At 45.2% G+C, this 23,509-nt stretch overlaps 3 protein-coding genes across 3 annotated transcripts; 1 reads left to right on the forward strand and 2 right to left on the reverse strand.

Annotated features, from left to right (window-relative positions):
- On the forward strand, positions 3,404-4,878 carry LOC8061464 (stearoyl-[acyl-carrier-protein] 9-desaturase 1, chloroplastic). Its single transcript, XM_002456693.2, has 2 exons — positions 3,404-4,089; positions 4,186-4,878. The coding sequence occupies exons 1-2, from the start codon at positions 3,517-3,519 to the stop codon at positions 4,753-4,755; spliced, it is 1,143 nt and encodes a 380-aa protein (XP_002456738.1). The 5' UTR covers positions 3,404-3,516; the 3' UTR covers positions 4,756-4,878.
- Positions 5,075-7,144, reverse strand: LOC8063132 (pentatricopeptide repeat-containing protein At3g21470). The gene has a single exon (XM_002458818.2). It carries the CDS (start codon positions 7,115-7,117, stop codon positions 5,483-5,485), a length of 1,635 nt encoding a protein of 544 aa, XP_002458863.1. The 5' UTR covers positions 7,118-7,144; the 3' UTR covers positions 5,075-5,482.
- On the reverse strand, positions 9,995-22,036 carry LOC8061465 (CHD3-type chromatin-remodeling factor PICKLE). The gene is made up of 24 exons (XM_021456337.1): positions 21,892-22,036; positions 21,440-21,541; positions 21,228-21,365; positions 21,030-21,110; positions 20,802-20,930; positions 20,599-20,715; positions 20,428-20,523; positions 20,024-20,100; positions 19,861-19,922; positions 19,586-19,667; positions 19,219-19,497; positions 18,635-18,699; positions 17,846-18,255; positions 16,720-16,844; positions 16,289-16,481; positions 16,100-16,188; positions 13,615-13,784; positions 13,377-13,531; positions 12,746-12,768; positions 11,828-11,920; positions 11,613-11,725; positions 11,338-11,458; positions 11,194-11,221; positions 9,995-11,094 (listed from the first exon to the last, which is right to left on the reverse strand). The coding sequence occupies exons 1-24, from the start codon at positions 22,034-22,036 to the stop codon at positions 10,295-10,297; spliced, it is 3,693 nt and encodes a 1,230-aa protein (XP_021312012.1). The 3' UTR covers positions 9,995-10,294.

The raw sequence follows: 23,509 nt of genomic DNA on the forward strand, positions 1-23,509 counted from the left end.
CCTTTGACTTTTCGCGAGGTCGACTGGTCGAGAGACGGAGGGAGGTGGGGCACTGGTGCGGCGTGCGCGGCACTGCGCGGGCGTGGCGAAATGACGGTCGTGTTCGTGTTCGCCGAACCAAAGGGGAGTTGTCGGAGGAGCCGGGGAGAACGAGATGAGTACTCATGTTTGCCGGGGCGACGGCCACCACACATCGAAACACGTGTGCCCGGTCGCTGCATTACCGAATTCCGGCGAGGGATAGCAGCCACGATAGGAGGTTCCAGCACGGTGCACCCATCGACGTCAACCCTCGCGTCCTATTTGCACAAGCAATACAAGCATAATGAAGGTCTGACGTTTATGTGGCGCCTCTGCCTTCTGGATTCTGGTGCTGCGACCTGCGATGATGCGTGTAGTTGCGCAAGCGGCCGAGCCTAGCAAGTTTGGCTTTGTGTTGGACCAATGCTACGAAAATGAGTTTATGACGCATGGGACAGTTTCTTAAAAAAAGTGTGGCACGCTATAGTTCTAATATTGAATAAAATAACTACCAAAAATACTATAACATAAATAACTTTTGGCGTAGCAAACTATGATCACGAACCAAACAGACCTCTGGTCTATTGACATGTCATAGTACGGCCTTGTCTGTAGCACTTTCGTTTGTTTGTGGTAAATATTATCCAATCATAGACTAACTAGAATCAAAATATTCGTCTCGTGATTTACAGTCAAACTGTATGATTAATTTTTATTTTCGTCTATATTTAATGCTTCATGCATGTGCCGCAAGATTCGATGTGACAGGGAATCTTGAAAACTTTTTGAATTTCGGAGTGAACTAAACAAGGCCTACGTGGCGGACCTAGGACTCGTTGACCCCCGAACTTCTCGATGTTTAACTCCACTAGATTTAATTACTATATAGCTCATGTACACTGAAGATTAAGCCTAATTTACTACTTAGCCCATAAATCGCCCGAGCTTCTAAAAGGTCCTAGGTCCACTATTGTCATAGTCATAGTAGGAGTAGCGTTAATGGATTGTGGGTCACACATCTATACGTATGCTAGTTTTGATACAAGATTTATGCATCAAGCATGTGGGCTCGAGGAGGGATTTAGCAAAGCATGGATTTTTAGACGGCTTGCCCATCGTTTTTCCATAAATCACACGGTCCTATATTAGGATCGCTTATCTTGTGATGAAATCTAGAACACTGCCAACACAGTGTGGTAAGCTTAATTTTTCTCACCGCGTCCAACTCAATCCCTATGAAAACAAAGCTACAGACCCGATTTTACACATCATGGGCTTGTGGCTCTCTTATCGTCGCTATAGACCGCGCCCACGGTGGAAGTAGGGCCTTGTCCTAGGTTTCTTATGTACTAGTATTTTTTTAATGAAAAGGGTTTTTTTCTACTCCACTCAACTACCATGAGGCTTCGCGTTTTATTAAGCCTTATTATCAAAGGTTGTGTACTATCTTCACACCACCTCCTCCTCCAAAAATAATTTGACATTTTAGTTTGGTTCCAAGTCAAAAAACTTAAAATGATATAAGTTATAAAGAATATCAATATTTACAGCACAAATTCATGTGGAGCATATTTTCATTGTATGATTATTTTACAACATAAATGCTGATAATTTTCTCTATAAATTTAATCAAATTTAAGATAGTTCAACTTAAGACAAAGCTAGCAAGTCAGTTTTTAGACGAAGGTAGTTTTGTGAAGAGTGTTGAGTTTAGCCTTCATGAAGGGTGAAGACTTCGCTAAATTGAATTGTTCAAAGACTTCCACAACAATAAGACATATTTGGATGCATAGAACTAATTGTTAGCCATTTAATTTTTAGCCATAGTTTGTCCAAACAAGGGACTAAGAGATGGACTAATTTGTTAGCCAAGCCTACACCTAGTTGTTAACCAACTAGTTGGTCAAGCTTCATCTAGACTATTTTTAGCCCAAAGTAGTAATTAACCCTTGGTCTAAATAGTCCCTTAATCAAATCTTTGCGAGGTTACAAGAGACTTGAGACTTCCGCTAGGCACTAGCCTCTATGGAGACAGTGTGTATGAAAAAAAAAGGCACATGAGCGAGTATAAAATGTTGTATCAATCAATTTGTATTCAAAGTGCCCTTGAAAAGACATTGAGCTTTAGCAATTGAACATATATTTGTAAGATAAAATAAGTGTCAAAATCTACTTTTTTATATTTTTTTTTCTCGTCAATGCGGTTTATCTTTTCTAGACGGTTAGAAATAAAATATAGTTGGCAGCTAGGGGCGAAATGGTTAGCGTGTAGTGTAACAAAGAGAGCCTCACGTAACTAATGGGTCAACTAAGATTTAGAAACTTCATTTTCCAAGTCCTTTTGGAAACGGTTTTATTTTTCAAGTTCTTCCCATTCCACTTAGCACTCTGTATAATCACCAAAGTATTACTGAAACTGCTTGGGGGGAATATTATAGTGAGCTAAAATCCCAACATCCGCTTCACGAAATCAAGAGCTAGTACCTGTGCAGTCAAAGAATCTGCCTTGACGTCTTTGCTTTGCGTATCGGGTCATCGGGTGTCAGTGTGTCACTGACCGGAGGGACGACGCGCAAAAGAGGTTTACCTAACCAATCTGATTATCTGAACAAGGTTTGGCCATGCTCAACAACTGCTCAAGGCACGACAGTTCCTGCGATACGTGATCGCGGACGCCACGGCTGCAATTGCAAGCCCCCACGAAAAGACTAGTATGTGCCTGTTTTCCCGCGCAGCGGAACACCCACTGGACTTGGTGGGTGTGGCCTTGGTGGGTTGCAGCCAGTAGACAGTTTTCTGCAGGGCGCGTCGCCTACTTGGCACTTGCGGCACGCCCCCGCCGCACGTGCCGGTCGATGGGCAAAAAGACTCCAGTTGTAAAACCCAGGGGCGGAGCACGGTGTTTTACCTTAAATCCGCCTTCGCTAACCAGCCATTGTCAAAAAGGTGGTCAATGGTCCATAACAACAAGGCACTAGGCGGCAATATTCTTCCGCATCATCAAGACATGAAATCAACCAAGTCACAACTTTCGTGCATTGTGGCAATGACAGTCACAAATCTTCTCCCAATATGCTATAGTTTTACCAATCTGAATGACTCCAGCTTGAGTGGCCTGGATGACTGGATGGCCGAGTTCATTGATCGCCGCCCAACTGTCCCCTCCTCATGCGTGCAGGCAACTCACGAACCAGCAGGTGTCCCGCCGGACAGATCAGACACCCACAGAATTCGTATCCCCAGACAGCCAGACTTCCCGCAGAAACCCCAGGCAAAACCACTGCACCCACCGGTTTTCCGCCCACCAGCAAGCCAAGCGCCCAAGCCCACGCCACGATCCAGCTTGTCGCATCCCGTCTCCCGGAATTATATACGCGCGCCGGCGTTCGCTCGCCGTCCAACAAACTCGCTAGTCGCTACACCTACACTGCACAGTCACCTCTGCCTCCTGCAGTCACCGGGCCCCGGCGCAGCGCAGCCAACCCAACGGACACGATGCAGGCCCACGGCATCGCCGTCCGCGCCCGCGCTCCGGTGGCGCCAGCCCACGCACGCCGCCGGCGGCAATGCCGCGTGTCGGCGACGGCCGCAGTCGCGGCGCCCGCCGCGCGCGCCCGCGTGACGCACTCGATGCCGCCGGAGAAGGCGGAGGTGTTCCGGTCGCTGGAGGGCTGGGCGGCGCGGTCGCTGCTGCCGCTGCTCAAGCCCGTGGAGGAGTGCTGGCAGCCGACGGACTTCCTGCCGGACTCCTCGTCCGAGATGTTCGAGCACGAGGTCCGGGAGCTGCGCGCGCGCGCCGCGGGGCTCCCCGACGAGTACTTCGTCGTGCTCGTCGGCGACATGATCACGGAGGAGGCGCTGCCCACGTACCAGACCATGATCAACACGCTCGACGGCGTCCGCGACGAGACCGGCGCCAGCGCCTGCCCCTGGGCGGTCTGGACGCGCGCCTGGACTGCCGAGGAGAACCGCCACGGCGACATCCTCGGCAAGTACATGTACCTCTCCGGCCGCGTCGACATGCGCATGGTCGAGAAGACCGTCCAGTACCTCATCGGCTCCGGCATGGTACGCGTCGCCATTATCTGTTCTCCACTCCACTGCATTGTGCATTCTCTTATCTTGATTCCCATGGCTGTTTTTTCTTTTCTGAATTACATACAGGACCCCGGAACGGAGAACAACCCGTACCTGGGCTTCGTGTACACGAGTTTCCAGGAGCGCGCGACGGCCGTCTCGCACGGAAACACCGCGCGGCTGGCCAGGGCGCACGGGGACGACGTCCTGGCGCGCACCTGCGGCACCATCGCCGCCGACGAGAAGCGGCACGAGACGGCGTACGGGCGCATCGTGGAGCAGCTGCTGCGGCTGGACCCGGAGGGCGCCGTGCTCGCCATCGCGGACATGATGCGCAAGCGGATCACCATGCCCGCGCACCTCATGCACGATGGCCGCGACATGAACCTGTTCGAGCACTTCGCCGCCGTCGCCCAGCGCCTCGGCGTGTACACCGCCCGGGATTACGCGGACATCGTTGAGTTCCTTGTCAAGAGGTGGGAGCTGGAGACGCTGGAGAGCGGGCTCACCGGCGAGGGCCGCAGGGCCAGGGACTTCGTCTGCGGGCTCGCGCCGAGGATGCGGCGGGCCGCGGAGCGCGCCGAGGACAGGGCCAAGAAGGACGAGCCCAGGATGGTCAAGTTCAGCTGGATCTTTGATAGGGAAGCGGTTGTTTAGGCACTTGTTGGCTTGTTGCTGACTGTGATATGGTCTAGTCATGTCGCTATCTGTCAGTGTCTTTGTCACAATATGTTTTATGTGTTTGATGAAATGCAGTAACAGTGTTTTTTCTGGTATTCAGTACAAAATTCCGCAGAAATGTATGTTCTAGAATCTTGACAAGAAATTGTACGATTTGGACTTCGGAACCCAGATTGCAGAATCTAGTGGTGCCAGACTGCCACTGAACCCTGAACTGACGAGCTTGCAAACTGCTGAATAATTCTACTAGTACTAACAACTAGTGCAAACGCTTTAAAAAGAATCGGACAAGGGATAACATGGAAGACAATAAGCATCATATTGATTATTAGATTTATAAGATTTCCTATAAGTTGGATTGTGCATACGTGCATCCAATGTGTTTCATCTTTCAAATTCCTGCGTCCACTTAGGCGCAAAAGTATCCCTAGTGACATAGTGGCTACAGTACAATAATTTCTTCAATATTTTACTTCCATGGGTTCATTTTCTGAAATCAAACTTTTTGAACACAAACACCTGGAAGTTCAGTGGTTGCAGCTCACAAATTCTAGAACAGGAATGCAATGGTCGATGTCTAATTATATCAAACGCATCACATCAAGATCATTTCTTCTCTGGGTGAGCTACTGAAATCAGACCGATGAAAAACATGAAACAAAATTATTAAACAAACTTACAGTAATGTAGTCTGCTCAGAGCACTACTGCCTACTGCCTGCACACACTTGGTATTCAGGAATGCCAAGCTCAAGCGAACTGCAGGCAGGAGTCTTCTCAACCCCATGTCGTGCCATTTTCCTCCTTATTTGCTCTGCCTGCTCCCACCTCTTCGAAGCAGCCATGATATTTGACAGCATGATGTACTCTGCATCATTGGACGATGCGTGAACAGAATGCAATCGATGGATCTCATCCGTTACCAATCTTGACATTTCTGCATCACCATGCACTCTGCAAGCTCCAAGCAACGATCCCCAGATCACCTCATTGGGTTCCTCAGGCATGTTCTTGACAATCTCGTAGGCTTCCTTCAGTTTTCCAGCCCGGCCTAATAGATCGACCAGACAACCGTAATGTTCCACTCCCGCTTCAACTCCATAAGCATCGAGCTTGTTGAAGATTCGTAATCCTTCATCAACAAACCCTCCGTGCGTGCACGCTCCAAGCACGGCAAGAACAGTGATCGTGTTGGGCGTCTGCCCAGAGTGCTCCATCTGGAAAAACAGGTGGAGCGCTTCATCGCTCCGACCATGGCTTGCAAGTGCGGAGATCATGGTGTTCCAGCATTCGGTGTTCTTCCATCTCATGCCATCAAAGATGTACCGGGCGTACACGAGGTCACCACACTTGGCATACATGTCGATCAGACCGTTCAGCACAAAGTGGTTCTTCCGGATATGCTCCCGGTTAATGAAGTCATGAACTTTCTTCCCCTGCTCTAGCGACCCGAGCTGCGCGCATGCTGACAGCAAGCTCGCCATGGTGAATTCATCCGGCTTTACCCTCTCCTGTAGCATCGAATCAAAAGCCTCCAGCGCCTTCTCACTGCACCCAATTTGCGCGTACCCCGCGATCAGCGCGTTCCAGTTCACCAGGTTACGCGTCGGGATCCTATGGAACACCGCCTGCGCCTCCTCAGCGTTGCCAGCCTTGAAGTATCCCGTGACCATCGACGACCAAACAAAGGCGTTCCTCGCGGGCATCCTGTCGAACACCTCCCTCGCAGCCTCCATGTCCCCCGCCGACACGTAGCCGTGCACGAGCACGGTCCACGTGACAACGGTCCGCATCCCCGGCGGCGTCGTCTCGAACCACCTCCGAGCCTCCGCCATGTCGCCCTTCTTCGCGAACCCACGGATCAGCGTCGCCCACGTGACGTACGTCCAGGAGCGCATGCCACCGAACAGCGCCAGGGCACCGTCCATGTCCCCCGCCGCGGCGTACCCGGCGAGAAGCGCGTTGTAACTGATGACGTTCCGGTCCGGCATTTCGTCGAACGCCCTGCGCGCGTCGGCGAGTGCGCCGCACTTGCAGTACATCGACACGATCGTGGTGCCGACGAGCAGGTCGCGGGCGAAGGCGGACTTGAGCGCCTCCGCATGGAGGGACTTGCCGAGTCCGGGCTCGGCAGGGGAGGCGGTAGCGGCGGCCTTGAGGAGGATGGGGAGGAGGGGCTGGTGGTGCGTCCGACGGGGCACGTTCCTGGCGTAGACGAGGGCGGCTTCCCGGAGCAAGGATTGGGAGGCGTACTCCCTGACGAGGTGGGCCCACTTGTCAGGATCATGGGAGCTAGTGGTCATGTAGATAGCGTGGAGTTGCCTCGCTCGGCTAGCCATGCGAGCGGACCCCGTTCTGGGGGTCTTTGTACGTACTGCGTAATAATAGGGGTGGCTTGAGCGGGCTCGGGCGCCAAGATGGCAACGGGAATTCGCCGTTGGGGATTGACCCACCATCTGTCCCCGCGGGGAGAAAATTTCTCCATCCCCGTCTCCGTGAAGGCTATCAGAGGATATTTTTCTCCCATACCCGTTCCTTGCGGGAAATTGGTCTTCGATGGGGATTCCCGCACCCGACACTAAACAAGACGGAGAGTAGAGACGCGTCGGCGGCAATCGATGCAGAGTGGAGACGCGTCGAGCCGGTCAGCGCGCCACGCATGAGCACGAACGCGCCTGTGTTGTGCCTCGGAACTGTGTGGCCGCACTGCACAGCCACAACCTGAGTCGCGGTCGTAGCCTCACAGTCACAGCATCGCAGGGTGCCGTCCTACTGGAGCCCGAGGGTCGCGGCCTCGCGCAGTCACACTCGCGGCCTCCCAGTCGCGGGTCGTGGCCTCGCCAGCGTCGAGGCTGGGCGTTGGCCACCTGGGCACCTGGCCGTGCAGCATATGTTGCTTGCTGGATGTTGGGGATTGGGGAGTCACTCGGGAGACTCGAGAATCTGGGAATGGGAGCAGAGCAGCCAAGCGGCTTGAGCAGGAAGCAGTTGGCGGCAAGATCTGGATGCGAGCAGGAGCAGCTGGCCGCTGGCCGTTGGGTGCCTCCGTGCCTGGGGTAATGGGGTTAGAGTTAGGGTTAGTTGTTGCAATATATATTTGCTGCTAGTTGAGCTGGATATTGGACCTGACATCTTGGGCCTCCACATCCATGTTTTGTACATTTTATCTATTAGCGGGTCGGGTATGCGGGTTTCGGGTACGAGGATAGGGGGACATCCCCAACACCCGATGGGGAGAGGATTTTCCCCATTAGTCTCCCCGTGGGGAGCCAATCTCACCCATCCCCGATCCCCAATGGAGGAATTCCTCGCGGGGAATCGGGTTTCGGGTCCCCGTTGCCATCATGACTCGGGCGCCTATGGTCCTCTCGCACGTATGGCGGCGGAATCCAGACCTAAGGCGCCTCCACTGGCATGCGTTGCAACGGGAGAAAATAAGTGCAAATTTGAACTTTAGTGGGTAGTCTTCCACTTAATTATGCTAGCACACCACTATAGATCATTTACATTTCTGATTTGTTTTTTAAAGAATAAGAAAAAAAGTAAAAACAAAGCAACTAACGCACAACGAGAAAAGCACGGACGCCCGAAAGACCACTGACGCCCCTACCTCTCATCCTCTCGTCTGCTCGATCTCTCCTTCCCGTGTCTTTTTCCCCTCTCGCTCCTCCCTTGCTGCTCTCTTCCCCAACGCCGGCTCCCTCTCCTTGCCCCTTCTCTTTCTCCTATGGCACCCAAATCGGTGGCGCCTCCCTTCTGCAGATTGGTATTTCTGTCATATTGATTTGCTAATCTCAGCTTGCCTCCAATGCTGGCTGGTTGGTACGCCACGAGTTCCTACAAATCTCGTTAAGCTAGCCGCAAGGGAGATTAGGCTGGCACTGGCGGCCGCGCGAGCTCCGTCTGCGGCGGCGGCGGTCGTCGCCCGAGCTCCGTCCACGGCTGCAATGGCGTGTTTTGCCCCAGCACTGCTATGCTCCCATGTTTTTTTCTCAATATATATGTTTCGAATGTCTATGGTTGTTTCGATTGAGTCTCCTCATTCGTGCTATTGTTTTAGTCCACATCACCGATTTGGAAAGACCCAAGGCGGGCAAGCCTCTTGAAGGTGTTCGCATGCTGCCACGGGCGGGCGGACAGATCTGGGCACATACAGGTGGGCGGATAGGGCAGGTGGGCAAAAAAAATTTGGCATACTGAAATTTTCACAATTTAGTAGTAGAAGATAGATAAGTATTATGAAATAAGAGCTTTGTTACTGTGCTTGGAGGAACCACCGGTTCCTCCTGTCAAAATTATTTGGTACATGTTAATTAAGAAAAATAAATAATTATTATTAAGGGCAGTTTAGTACTTTTTTACTGCACACAATCTCTAACTCCCTAACCGAAGTCCATAAGAGCTGCTCTGTCCATGACACCTGGTATGGGAGAGGGTAGGGTCTCATCGGTGATCTTATGGAGCTCAGGCCCACTCGCTGAAGGTGAAGGTGGGCGCTCTGTAGGCGGCCACGTTTGAGAATGCAACACTGTGGCTCTGAGGCTCTGGGACTACGCGGACGGTGGCGCCGCCGTCATGCTCATCGGCAACAAGACCGACCTCTGGCGCCGCACCACCTCTTGTTCGTCTAGACCTCTGCGCCATTAGCAGGAAAGCGCTGCCTGTGTGGCCACGGTGGATGAAGACGCGCCGTCGGCAGGCACCGTTGGGGAGGCCTAGATAGCAGGTTCTTCCCAGCCGGCGGCTCTGCTGGCGTGGGCCATGTCACTGGGAGGGATAGCGGGGACGCAGGCCGCTCTGCCACGCGCGTAGGTCACCGCGGGCGAGGGCTGCTGCTCCGCCGCGCGAGCTGGCTGCTGTAGGTGAGCGCTGCCGCTGTGCCTCGCGTGCTGGTCGCCACAACACAGGGGAGCACTGCTTCTCCGCCTCGCGTACAGATGTCAAAATACAATTATACCCTTCAAAATTAATTAGAAACCAGTTCCGAGTCCACTTTTTTTTTTGTTCCGACCCACAACTTAAGTTCCTTTCATGTGATTCCTCCTAATTTTTAACCATTGGATCTAACCAAATGAATGGCTCTTATTATTTCTAAGCACCGTAAAATTTCACATGAAATAATATATTTTTATACTGTGCTTAATTGATACTATAAGCATTAATATTTTAACCTATATATTTGATCAAACCTTAGACATGTTAACAATCTAGAATTGTATTGTGGACAACTAGATGTCATATAGAGAAAAGAGAGACTCAAAATGTTTAAGCTAACCCTAAACAAAGGTCGCGGGTTATCATGGTACCATCAAATAAGGTTCAATGAGATGTCATCTTGTCTCACCAAAGAGGCAGCAGCATCTAATTTACATATCTGACCACTCATGTACAAAAGACTTTGGTCTGATTCCTACGGCTCCTAACTTCAACCTACAGGACCAAAGGAGCAAAAACAGAAGGCAAAATGAACCTATACGAACCCAAAGGAGTAAAAGTTACAATCTGCTTCCAGGTTCCTACGGCTCCTGACTACCACCTTCAGGACCAAGTACCAGAGTTGCACTGACTGGCTTATCACCGTCGTACGAAGATGATGAGCTGTTATTGGAACAAGCTTTCGGGGCTTCAAGTCCATGTATTGCTCCTGGAGCTCCAATTGCAGGAATCATGTTTAGAGCTTCAGATGCAGGAGCTACAGGAGCTGAAATCATACTGTCAGCCTCATAGTTGTCGTTATCAGAATCATCGTCAGAAGAACTGCTACTGGAGGAACCCTCTGGGACATACATATCATCGCTGTCTGAGTTCTCAAATGCATCATTGTAGTTGACAACTCTTCTTTGCCTCTTGCCACGGCCAAGATCCACCTTGGGAGTAGCAGGCTTCAGAACTTTCAGGTCCTCTACTTTGGGGGAACCAGGTTCTTCATCCTCCATGCCATGTGCAAAGCTCACAATGCTCCCAAGATAGCCATTGTCTTCTTTGGAGCACTTTTCCTCAGAACTAGGGTCTAGATTCAGGAGATCCTTAATGGCCTCATCATCATAGTGGATTGAAGTGGCACTGATCTTTTTCCTGTCAATAATTGTCTTTGCTCCATGGAGAAGTATAGACTGCAACTCATCTGCATTTGGCTTCTTATTAGAAGAGTTCATTAACATATTCTCTACAGCCAACTTCTTCTTGGACTTTTGGAGTATCTTCTCTTCAACTGAACACTTTGTTATGAGCTGGTAAACAACTACTGGACGGGTCTGTCCAATGCGGTGTGCTCGGGCCTGTGCTTGCAAGTCCATAAATGGGTTGAAGTCAGGATCTGTAAACAGAACACCAACAATTAGTGCCAAGAGGACTATATTCCTATTTTTTTATTTGAGAAGTCTGCATGGAAGAACACACAACAAAAGCTACTAACCATAAATAATTACTCTGTCAGCTCCAGGCTGCGAACACAGTAAGCATTGTTAGGACAATAGAGATGAAGTTAGCTTTGCTAGTACCAAATCATTTTACCAGAGTAAACTCATGTTAGAGAATTGGACAGTATTAGAATACATACAAGGTCAACACCTAGACCACCAGCTCGAGTTGACATCAAGAAAATGAATATTTCACTTTCCGCTCTGTTGTATTCTTTTATGCTTTCCTGCCTTGCTGAGAGTGATGTCTGTCCATCAATGCTGTGCCAACACAAACATGAAGTGGATAAAAGGAAAAATAGACTCCCATGCCATCAGTGCATTTTACCAGGAAACATGTCAAGTTGAAACAATTAAGATTATCCATGTATAACACTGGAGGACAGATGAGACACAAGGTTGATCAAATACATACCGTGCATATTTGAACCCCATGTAAAAAAGGAAACCCTCAAGAATATCAAGCATCATGGTCATTTGCGAGAAGATCAGTACACGATTTCCTCTTTCTTTTAGTCTTGGAAGCAACTGCATATTAGAAATTAAGAATTAATTACACTCCCCACCAGAGCCACCACCCCTCTCCCTAATTTGAAATTTAACTTGTACAGATAATGCAATAAGGGGGACCTTTTGAAGCAGTTGGAGTTTGCCTGACACAGCAACAAGTGAAAGAAAATCATCTTCTGGTTGTTGTTCAGTGTTGAGTCCTTGAAATAAATACTGAAAGACAAGTTCAAGAAATTATTAGCTTATCAGCATTATAACAATTTATCGGGTAAACAACACATCTGCACCAGAAAAAAAGAGCTCTCTGCAATCCATCAATCACCGTAGCAAGTACAACCTCTGTCCTGAAATATAATGGATCTGAGTGTCCCTAAGTCAAACCATCCTAAGTTAGGCCGAGGGTAGTTTTTTTTTTTTTTTTTTTTTTTGAAAGAACTGGCAGGAGCTCTGCCTTTCATTATAGGTAGAAGCAAGAGTTTATATACAAGCAGTCCTCATAAGGAGAAAAAGAACAGACTAAGAGAGGCACAAATAAAGGGGCAAACACTCTAGCCGGTTATCCTTAGGGCCCTCCTCCTTTGATCAATGTCCTCCTTGATCCTTGTCGCCACCCCTCTTGCTGATTCAAACGCATTGTTGAAGATACGTTGGTTTCGTTCTTTCCACAAGTTCCAGCAGGTATAGATGACCATGCGGCCGAGGGTAGTTATTGTAAAAATATATTTGATAATTTATCCAATGATACTCATTTGATATTAAATACAATTATTCTTTTATATAAGCTATGTCAAACTTAGGATAGTTTGACGTAGGACATCACAAAATCAATTATATTCAAGGACAGAGGTAGTAAATCATAGTTGTACTCAAGGGCAAAGGGCATATATGATCCGCAGCTTTGGCTTTTCCTTTGCAACACATGTACTCAGTAACATACAGTGTATATGTACCTGGGTGGTTATAAATGATTAATTAATCGACTAGAAAGGAAGGAAAACCTACTGGATGGTTGCAGCATTTTCTCAGTTGCATGAGTATGTTGTTCAGAGCAAGCTTCTTGCCTGCAGAAGTATATACAGTTAGCCAAAATGTGAGTTACCAAGAATATTGCAACAAGCTAAATAACAAAGTGATCTATAAAATTCCATAGACAGGTGAATGAGTTTTACTAGAGCTACAAGATGTTATTTCACACACACATAAAAGAGATAGTAAGGAGAGAAGAGCCCTCAGCTAGTCAACATTGAACATGCAGAGGTTCCATGAGACAATGGCAAGATGACCATCTTTTTTAATAAAGGAAATCTTTTGGCTTAATGAGTAATGGATGTCACAGCTCCATACAGCTAGCAAATTCAGACAAGTCAAGCATGAACAAGGAGGATGAACAAAACTGGACAGTTACTTGAGTGCTACAATCAATCTCAAAATGTAGGATTTGGATTTAGAAGTGTGTCAACCATGTGCCTATATACTTTGTAGGGGCAATGCTCTCTTTGCTAATATGTGCTTCCTCATAAAATAGTTGTCAAAACACAGAGAAAGAGACATTACACTCCTACGTGGAGAAACAAGTTCATAGATATGCCATCATTACCAAGTGAAAGTTAACACATCACAATTCACAATAAGACAAAGGGGAAACATCAGGAGTGACTCTGGAACTGACCGCTTTTAATAGCGCCATTCAACTTTGAATAGTTCTTCTCCAAAATGTTTATGTAAAGTTCTCGCTGGGTATCTGTCAACGCACATGGAACTTCCACCCACTTCTTTGTTGGCATGGAATCTGTTAAAACATCAGACTTCATTCTCCTCAACATCCTAACAAAACAATCAGACATGAACTGAGAACCCACATCCAACTTATGAATTGAACAGCATTTTCTATTAGAGAGTCAAAACACCTAGGCTTTAAAATATCATGAATACGAGCAATCTTCTCCTCCATAGTCAACTCATTTTCCGATTCAATGGGTGTAAATAGATCATCAGCCTTAGGATCAGTAAACTCATCAGGATCAATATAATGAAGCAATGAAAATAGTTCCAGCATGTTGTTCTGCAACGGTGTTCCCTGTAACATTTGAATAGTGAAATTAGAAGTAATCAACCGTGTTTACAGCACAATGGAAAATTTGTTACACGGGAGGGCTAGCTGCTAAAGAATACAATGGGCTACTTGCATAGAGTGGCTAAAGAGCACATGCATCTTCATGTAAGTTACAAGGATGGTCCAGAGACTATAAAGCAGGTCATTAGTCATTCAGGCAACCAACTGCCTCAACTAACAGACAGATAGTTGCCATAAAAGTTAAAACCAATTCATAGGTGAAAAAAAGTTTTTGGTAATTGGACATGTTGTGCTTGACCACCCAGGATGAGTAGCAGGCTTAGCTATCGAAGTGATAGGCCCATAGACCATTTTCTCTTTCTTTCTCAGAATAGATAGCTAAAATCAGTTAGTGATATGGTATTTTCAAGTTTCCACTTTGAGTTAGTTGATCTTTCCCAAGAAAGGCTAGAGGGAGACATTTCAAAATGTCTTTCTTGAAGCCAGGACTTTGTTCTTGGGAAATCAGAGACCTAATCTTCGGCACTGAAGATAAAATCAAACCCCACTAATAGATATGTACATTAGGCAAGTGTATATTAGGCAAGTCTATATTTAGTGTGATTAGCACCTGCCATGTATTACATGTATACAGCCATGTTGGATATATATATATATATATGGTCACCCCTCCGCCACACGTTGGTCGTGTGATTACACTCAAGCAGGCCCCTCGGGCGTGGCACTAGCGTTTCGCCACGTACGTTCGACAACTCATCTTCATCGCCACTGCCACCGACACCTCCCTCTTCGTCTTCACTAAGGGTGGTAAAAGTGCCTACTTGCTGTTATACGTTGATGACATCATTCACACGGCTTCCTCGGACGCTCTACTCCGCCGAATCATCGACCAACTTCATTCTGAGTTCGCCATGACAGACCTTGGTGAGCTACATCACTTCCTGGGGATCTCCGTCACACACTCCTCCAACGGGCTCTTCCTCAACCAGCGGCAATATGCAGTGAACCTTCAGAAGGCAGGCATGGCTGAGTGTCACTCGACGTCGACACCCCTTGACTCTCGTGCCAAGCTCTCTGCCTCAGAGGGCGCTCCCATCACCGACCCCGCCACATACCGGAGTCTCACCGGCTCTCTCCAATACTTGACGCTCACTCGCCCCGACCTAGCGTACGCTATGCAGCAGGTGTGCCTCTTCATGCATGACCCACACGACACTCACCTCGCGCTGATCAAGTGCATCCTTTGGTATGTGAAGGGCACATTGTCGGCTGGCCTCCACATCGGCATTGGGCCTGTCAACAAGTTGATTGCATACTTCGACGCTGACTGGGCAGGGTGCCCAAACTCCCATCGCTCCACATCAGGCTTCTGTGTCTTCCTCGGCGACAGCCTGGTGTCCTGGTCGCCCAAACAGCAAACCACGGTGTCCCAGTCCGAAGGCCGAGTATCGAGTTGTTCCTCATGTAGTCACAGAGTGCTATTGGCTTCGACAACTTCTTCACAAACTTCACGTTCCCTTGATGGTTGCCACAGTTGTCTACCGTGACAACATCAACGCTGTCTATATGACAGCTATCCCGGTCCACCACCGGTGTACCAAGAACATTGAGATCGACATCCATTTCGTCCGTGAGAAGGTGGCTCTCTGCAAGGTTTGCGTTCTCCATGTGCCGTCCAAGTATCAGTTCATGACAAAGAGTTTGCCGATTCAGCTGTTTGAGGACTTTCGGTCCAGTCTCTACATCCGGAATCATGACGATTCAACTGAGGACGGCTGATAGATATGTACATTAGGCAAGTCTATATTTAGTGTGATTAGCACCTGCCATGCATTGCATGTACACTCAGCCATATCTGCTATATATATATATATATATGGTCACCCCCCGCACACGTTGGGTGTGTGGTGTTTCCCCTAATCTCTATTCTACACCCACCCAGTCAGAAACAAAAGCGAGATGGGATAATACGCCAAGTGGTGTTCCTTTTCAAAACAGATCCTCAATGATTCCACATTGGTGAGTGAAGTTTCATAGTTCAGAATTCAGATTCCAAAAATTTTGAGGTTTGATAACGACAATATTATTGAAAAAAAATGTAAATCTTGGTTTTTCAAAAAAAAGAAAAAACTAGCCTAAAGCTTCCTCGAGGTTCCTTAATATCAGGTTGTCTTAGAGGCAGTAAGCCAGTAACACAACTGATAAGCAGCTCTATTCTATGCTTATCAACAGTATTGGAAAAAAACACTGTCAAATAACAACATGGCAAAAAATCCAATTTCCAAAACTAGAAAAGAATAGAACAAAATAAGACTTACTGTAAGTAGCAAGCGAAATTCAGAACTATAGCGCTTTAGGCAAGTTGCAAGGTTGCAATCAAGCTTTTTCATTCTATGAGCTTCATCAACTGAAAAGAAAATGAGGAATCACCAAACATTCTACATCAACAAACAAGACACTTAAGCATTCAAGAACCTGAAAAGGCTATCTCTGAAAAAAAAACTTACTGACAATTGCAGACCACTTAATCTTCTGCAAAAATGTTTTATCAATTTGGACGAAGTCATAGCTTGTCACAAGCACATCAAATAAAATCTTCCCTTCAGAAGAGTACATTTCATGAGCTTGAAGGCACTTTCTAGAGTCCTTGTCTCCTTGATAAACAATAACATTAAGATTGCTTCCCCAGCGACCAAATTCCTATGCGCAGTGCGCCAAATAATATCAAAGAATGGAACAGCTGACCCAGTAAATATGGTATAACACATAATATAGAAACATTTTGCCCATTAATAGTATTTATCAACTCAGATTAGTACAATGTTATTTCAAGTAAACAAACCCAACATTTTCTATATGGCACATTGAATCTGTTTGTGCACCTTTCCTATAAAAGGCTAAGGGTAATAAGACAAAAAATACATAAGGGTTGACATACCTTTTCCCATTGCAAGAGAATGCTCTTAGGAGCAAGAATTAATGCAGGAGATGTTGTGAGGTTTTCTTTAATAACGTGATTGAGAAAACAAATAACCTGCACAGTTTTGCCAAGACCCATTTCATCTGCAATTTCAATGAAAGAAGAGTTGCATTTTATCATGTTTCCATGGTATTTCAGTACAATAAAGAAATATAGCACGTCAAAATTTGTGGTCAGGTTTCATTCAACAATAACCAACAATAAAGACATGTGAAAGTGGGTAACATATTAAATGCAATAACTTCGCTTTATGGACTTGGCCTTAGCTCTTAGCCACCACAGCACCATGAGATCCAAGTCTGCATGCAGTAGGCACATGCAATTGATTATATTAAGTTACTCCCTCTACTCCAAACTGCAAGTCGTTTTAGCTTTCTCATAAGTCAAATTTCTCTAGCTTCTACCAAGTTTATAGAAAAAATGCACAAACATCTGCATCATCAAACATGATTCATAAGATACAGCATGAAATATGTTTTGATAGTGCATTTATTTGATATTGTAGATATTAAAATATTTAAAATATTTTTCTATAAACTTGGTCAAATTTAGACAAGTTTAACTTAGGAAAGACTAAAGCGTATACAATTTAAACAGAGTAGATTATATACTAATTTGCATGCTAAGTTATGTAAGATACACTGGCATCAGGTTGCTAGTTTGAAATCAAGTGTGTTAGCATCATTTGTTAGAGTTGGTTCTATAAAGGAACCGGTGCATCCCATTGAATCAAGCAAGAATTAAGGAAAGATCCTTGTTGATGTGTCGTGGGCTTAGACCCTGCCAGACATCTCCCTCACCCCAACCAAATCCATAATCAGTCTATAGGGTGTCATAATCTTGCACCACCCTTCAATGTTTCAACTCAGTAACCAATGTGCTAAATGTTTCCCCACTACAAATGACATGCATTACAGGTGTAGAGTTCATGAGCTATGATAGTTCTCTGAAAAAAAAGGTGAGCAAACATATATGCCATGCCTTAAAACAAGAGTTCATAAAGTATGGTAGTCAATTAAACAAATGGAGAACGCACAAATATGCAGCACAGGATGCATTATAGCCTTAGAATTCACGAACTTACCAGCAAGAATCACATTCCTCCTAGTTTTGAAGTTATTAAATATCCATTGCAAACCTTGAAGTTGGTAATCATATAAAGCACCATTGTGGACCTCCTTAGAAATCACACTATCTAGGAATAGTGGACTGACATGATTGGGTTTTTTCAAAGTCTTTTGATGCCTTTCAACAAGCATGGAAAGGGCAGCCTGCACACCTTCTGTACAACAAGACTCCCAAGTAGCCTCACAATAATCAAGGCCTTTCCACTTTACAAGGACCTCATATTCCTCAAAGTTTTTATTATCCTGAAAAGAAGTCAATAGGTCACATGTACCATCAGGATCACACTTCCTCCTACAAGCAATGGCACGGTCTACTTCAAGCCACTCAGGTTTCCTCTGATCCTCTGAATAAACCTCTTTAAGCAAGCTGTGAAAACAATTTGCAAAATCATTAGAAAGAGATTAGAAAAAGGGAGCATTGCCCAATCCATGACCCAGTAGCAAATATATAACTTCAATGAAAATACAGTCTCAAACATACAGTATGAACTAGCCAAATTTTCTTTATCATTCAGAATACCCGAACACAAATCTAAGTCCACAAGCAATAAACATAAAGCATGGGAATGACTACCAACCCATGATACACCTAAGTTATCAATTGACTGTTTCCGTATGATGTATATGATTTCTTGTAACATAAACAAAATCTTGCGACAAAAGTGACATATGTGGTATCATTCAAATAACACAAGCAATTATAAAATTATGGATGACTTAAAAGTTCCATAACGCACAAAACTTACATGCTCTTCTTCAGAAAACTCCGTACTCGTATGCAATCAAAAACTTGAAGCCACTCAAGTGGAACCTGGAGTGAGTAAAAGTAAATTTGTATAAGATATGGCAATCAAAATGTTGAATGATTTCCCTTGGTAGTTCTACAAACAAGTGTCATAGCATGGCATTATGGTTTACAAAATATATAAATAGATAACTATGAATACATATAACCTAAAAAAATTCAAGATCCAGCTCATATGTGTGCAGAAGTATGGAGCATCAAGTTTCTTCATTTGCGTAATGATTTTTACACGGGTAAAAATGAAAGGTATAGTTTATAATGGTTCCTATATTAATAGTAGTATGAAAGTATATGTGAATAGTTATATCCTGGTCCTGGCCTCCCCACAGTGGGATGCACATTGCTTCAACTTACTAAACACAATGACATCATGTACATAAAGCTAAAAGTCCTATCAGCTACCTACATTTTTTTCCTAAAACATATGTGACTAACACCAACTGGGATGCCTGTGTAGCTGCATTGAAAATCTAGATGTACTAAAAACAAATTACCACATTTGCACTGAGAAAGGATAAAACATACCCAACAGTCATGATGATGGGAAAGGGAGTGCCATTTCACAAGGACCTGATATTGGAAATCTGATTCCTGAATAAGCAGCATTCTGTGACCAACGTATCTTTGTATCCTTTTTACCAAAATCTCCTCTGTTTCATTGGCCAAGGAAACTCCCATTTTGCACAAATAGCATTCAAAGGTTGTTGTAGCATCCTGCAATGGAGGATCTTGACAGAATGTATGGAAGCTGACAGAACAATTGGAATTCTGGCATCGAATGATATGAGAGCTGGCAGTTCCACTCTGGGGGAGATACAAATGATCCAAGATAAGGGACTATATAAGGATATGGCCTATGGGAAATGAGGAAAAAAAATCATGGATGTCATACCTTGCAAATCAAGCAAATTGGTCCACCAGTTCTTGTGCTAGATTTTACAGAATTGCACAATAATTCATCATCTGAATAAGCGCTATTAGTTAGACAACAGAAAATGGCATATTTAAATATCAAAACGACACAAGAATCCGAGTTCCAGACAAGTTATTAATTCTAAAAGATTGGAGTCACGAAAGCATAAGCACCCAAGAAGATTATCTTTTGACCTTTTTTGTGGTGAGTCTACTTCAAATGAACTGAACTCACAGAACCATGGCTGTCAACACTCAACAATACCTGAAGATGAAGATGCTGATAAACTTGATGAAGAAGCTTCAATGTGACTCTCCTAGAAAAGAGGGAGGATTTATCAATATTTCTGAATAAAAACTCACTAATTACTGTTAGGACATGAGATTTAATAAACTAATTATTAATCTACTGGCATACATCAGGAATGGGAACAACTTTCTGCTTCTCTTTTAGCCGCTTTGACATTCTTCTACATGGAGCTACCTTCCCATGATCTGTAAGAGGATTTCCAAACTTAATGTAAAATGCAGCTGAATTGTATAAACTCGTTTGTATTTTGTTCAAATGTTACTGGAACAATACATAAAGCTTACAAAGCTGTGACTGCATAATTTTCTTTAGAAAGGACTCAGACTGCATAAAATGATACATGGAATCTAGTGAAGCAGATTAATAAAACTATGCAAATTCCCAAAGAAGAAGTGTGTAAGGAGATGACAAACTACATGGTACGCCATAATAAGAAAAGCAAACATCCCTTATCAAGCCGCAACCCTTGTCTGAAAAATGGAAGAATTTTAACTCAAACAACATCCACTTACAATTCACAAAATCATTATCATCATCATCATCATTTGTACTCAACCTAGTTCCCAATTTGCGTTTTGATCTTCGACGGATTGCCAACCTCTCACATTCTGCATAGAACAGGCTTAGAATTGTGTGAAGATTACAAGTGTATTGGTGATCTCTTGGTAACCAAAGCATCTTACCATCATTAGAGCTGCTCCAGCATGCATCCTTATCTTCACTCAAATCACCGCTGGCATATTCAGATATATATTTCCTCTGGATGCGCTTTGACCTTTTTGGAACAAACTTTCTCTCCTCTGAAAGCACCATGTGATAACTTCCTATATCACTATCCATCTTAAAGATTTTTCAAATAAAAAACAGTTAGTTTGTCCAGCCTTACCATCCTCTGAGCTACTACGGCTATCATCAAATATGTCCTCTTTGAAATCTGCGACATCCATGTCTTGAATTCTAGTTTGTTTGCCCAGTATGCGCTTTGATCTTCTGCGCTGACCTAGTTTCTGGCCATCTGACATTTGAAAGAGGATGAAACTAACACTGAGCAAAAAGGCAAACAATCATCACAAAGATTATGCGTCAAGAACTTGAAATTATCACTGAACATCACTATCTGAACTCTGTCTAATCCCCTTCATTGCCTTGGCCTTACTCTGTCTAATATTCTTATTGGGAGCTAAGTTTCCAGAATCTAAAATAAAAAATAAAAAAATAAAAAACCTATTAATGAACAACGAATCAGACAGGTTAACGACACAAATATGCAATGCCATAAATGTGTGTTGCTATCTTTTATAAGATAACAAACCTTCAGATTCACTCTCTTTGACCTCCGCAGCAACATCAATAGCATGCTCCTTGGCGGCTGCAGCTTTGCTCTCCACTGTATGCTTTCTAAGACGCCTCAGATTCCTTGTAGGAGTTGGCACCCCGCCATCTGCATAATCTGAAGTCACAATCAGCCAAAAATCCAGAACTCACGGTAACATTATGAGCTTCAGGCTTCAATCTCGCATTCACCATTAGCATCGTGTGGACTGGCTTCCAACACATCCGCTGTTGTGCCATCCGCACTTGCAATCTTATCAATCAGCATCATCTTAAGTGTACAGTCGTCGTGATCTGAAAGAAAAGTGTGGACACGGTACATCAGCTTTCCGATCCCCGACCAAAATGAAGGATCCAAGATAGCATATATAGCAGATATATCTAACAACAAAACCCCAAACCCAACAAGCCCCTTCCATCCAAAACCCCAATCCACCCTAAGGACGTGCATTGAGACCTCTATCAACAAAAACCCCAAACCCAACAAGCTCCCTCCACCCAAAACCCCAATCCACCCTAAGTACGAGCGGTTTCCCATCTCGCTAGATCAATAGGCATGTACGAACAGTGCAACTATTTCCGAAAAAAACCTCGAGCGTCCCTGGGTACAAAACGAAATGGCAATACTGAGACGGTTCACAAACCATCGTCGACGTCTATAGCTTCGGAGTCCACGGCGTGGTTTCTGCGCGTCACCGTGGCGGCGGCGGCGGCGCCTCGTCCACGTCCCCGGCCTCCTCGTCCACGACCTCGCCTCCCGCCTCTCGCCGATGACCGCACGGGAGGCATCCGGGCCCGTGCGGTGCGGTGGCGTACTGGCGAAGCGTCGTTCTGACTTCTGAGTTCGAAATGACAAGGCCGTTGTGCGTACTGCGGTGGATGGGGGAGCAGACTTGAGAGAGGCGAGAGGTGGGTGGGTTTATAGCTCACGCTTTGGACGGGGGTGAGGAGAGTGGCGGGAGGTCCACGGTAGAAGCGCAGGCAGATGGACGCGGTGTTTACATTTGCACGCCGACGCGTGGGACCAAGGTGGTGTGATTACTTTGATTTCTCGTGGGCCTCGTCCACGGAAGCTGTACGTGGGCGGGAAGGCGAATGGTTTGGGAAGTTTTGGGACCTGGAGAGCGCGCCTGGGCGAGTATACGGAGGGCCGTGACCGTAAGGCCTTCCGCTGACCGTTCGATTGAAACTGGGCGACTGATGTGCAGCTTGCTTTTCGCTCGGTAGATTTTTGTGGTTGCGCCGTGCCAGCATATCCGGGCGAAATTTGTGCCCATTGTATCAGTTTCTATGTATGTGATGTGACGCCAAAAGCTAATCCATTTTTGTTCAAAAACAAAGTAATCCATTTTCGTGGCTTGCTTGCATTTTGTTTCATGGGTAAATGTATTTTATTTATCAGCTTGTATATATTTTGATGTTATTTTCAGCCATTTAGAGCATCTCTAAGAGACTTTCTATATCCTTCTTAAATGGCAAGAATTTTTGGTGAAAAACTACCTTCCATCAATTTTTCTAAATGGCCATCTAAATATAGTCATGTTCTATTTTGGATTTTCGCTAGCTAAAAATAGAAGACAAGGTGGCTCTCCAAAGTGCACATAAGATAAAAAAATAACTATTGGAGAGTAAAAATATATAAAAAAATCATTTTTTATGTAAATGACTTTCTGAATGATGATTTAAAGAGTGAAATTTAGAAAGCCATTTGGAGAATTTTTGTACATCTTATGCGCACTCTAGAGAGTCATCCTTATATAAGACTGTTATATTTGGATGACCATTTATAAAAGTTATTTTAAAGTAGTTTTTCACCAAAATATTTATTCCTAACATCTAGGAAAGGATATAGAGAGTCTTTTGAAGGTGCTCTTTATTGGATTTGGTGTTCAGTGGTGGAGCTTGATCGAAGTATCATAACGAGTTAGTCTCTATAATTGAGACTAATCATACATGAGCAATGAAGTAATTACTATTTAGAAAAAAAGGGAAATTGCATTGGATCGGGTCATTTTTTTTTCCTCCATACAAATTGTGGTTAGATAAGATGGCTCAGAGACAGGTTTACCTCAAACTGTGCAATGGGGTAGGGGGAGGGGGGTTGAGAGGCTTTGAGCAACAGGTTCAAGGTGCGGCACTTGGATTCAACGAGTTGCCTCAAAGCAACCAAGAGCCTATTCGCTAGTTTTAAAAGTTATTAATAAAATTATTTTTTGGTATGGCTTAAAAACAAGAGAACGGAGCACAAACATACATCAACGG

The sequence above is a fragment of the Sorghum bicolor genome, chromosome 3, assembly GCF_000003195.3.
Source record: "Sorghum bicolor cultivar BTx623 chromosome 3, Sorghum_bicolor_NCBIv3, whole genome shotgun sequence".
In the NCBI taxonomy this organism is placed as follows: domain Eukaryota; kingdom Viridiplantae; phylum Streptophyta; class Magnoliopsida; order Poales; family Poaceae; genus Sorghum; species Sorghum bicolor.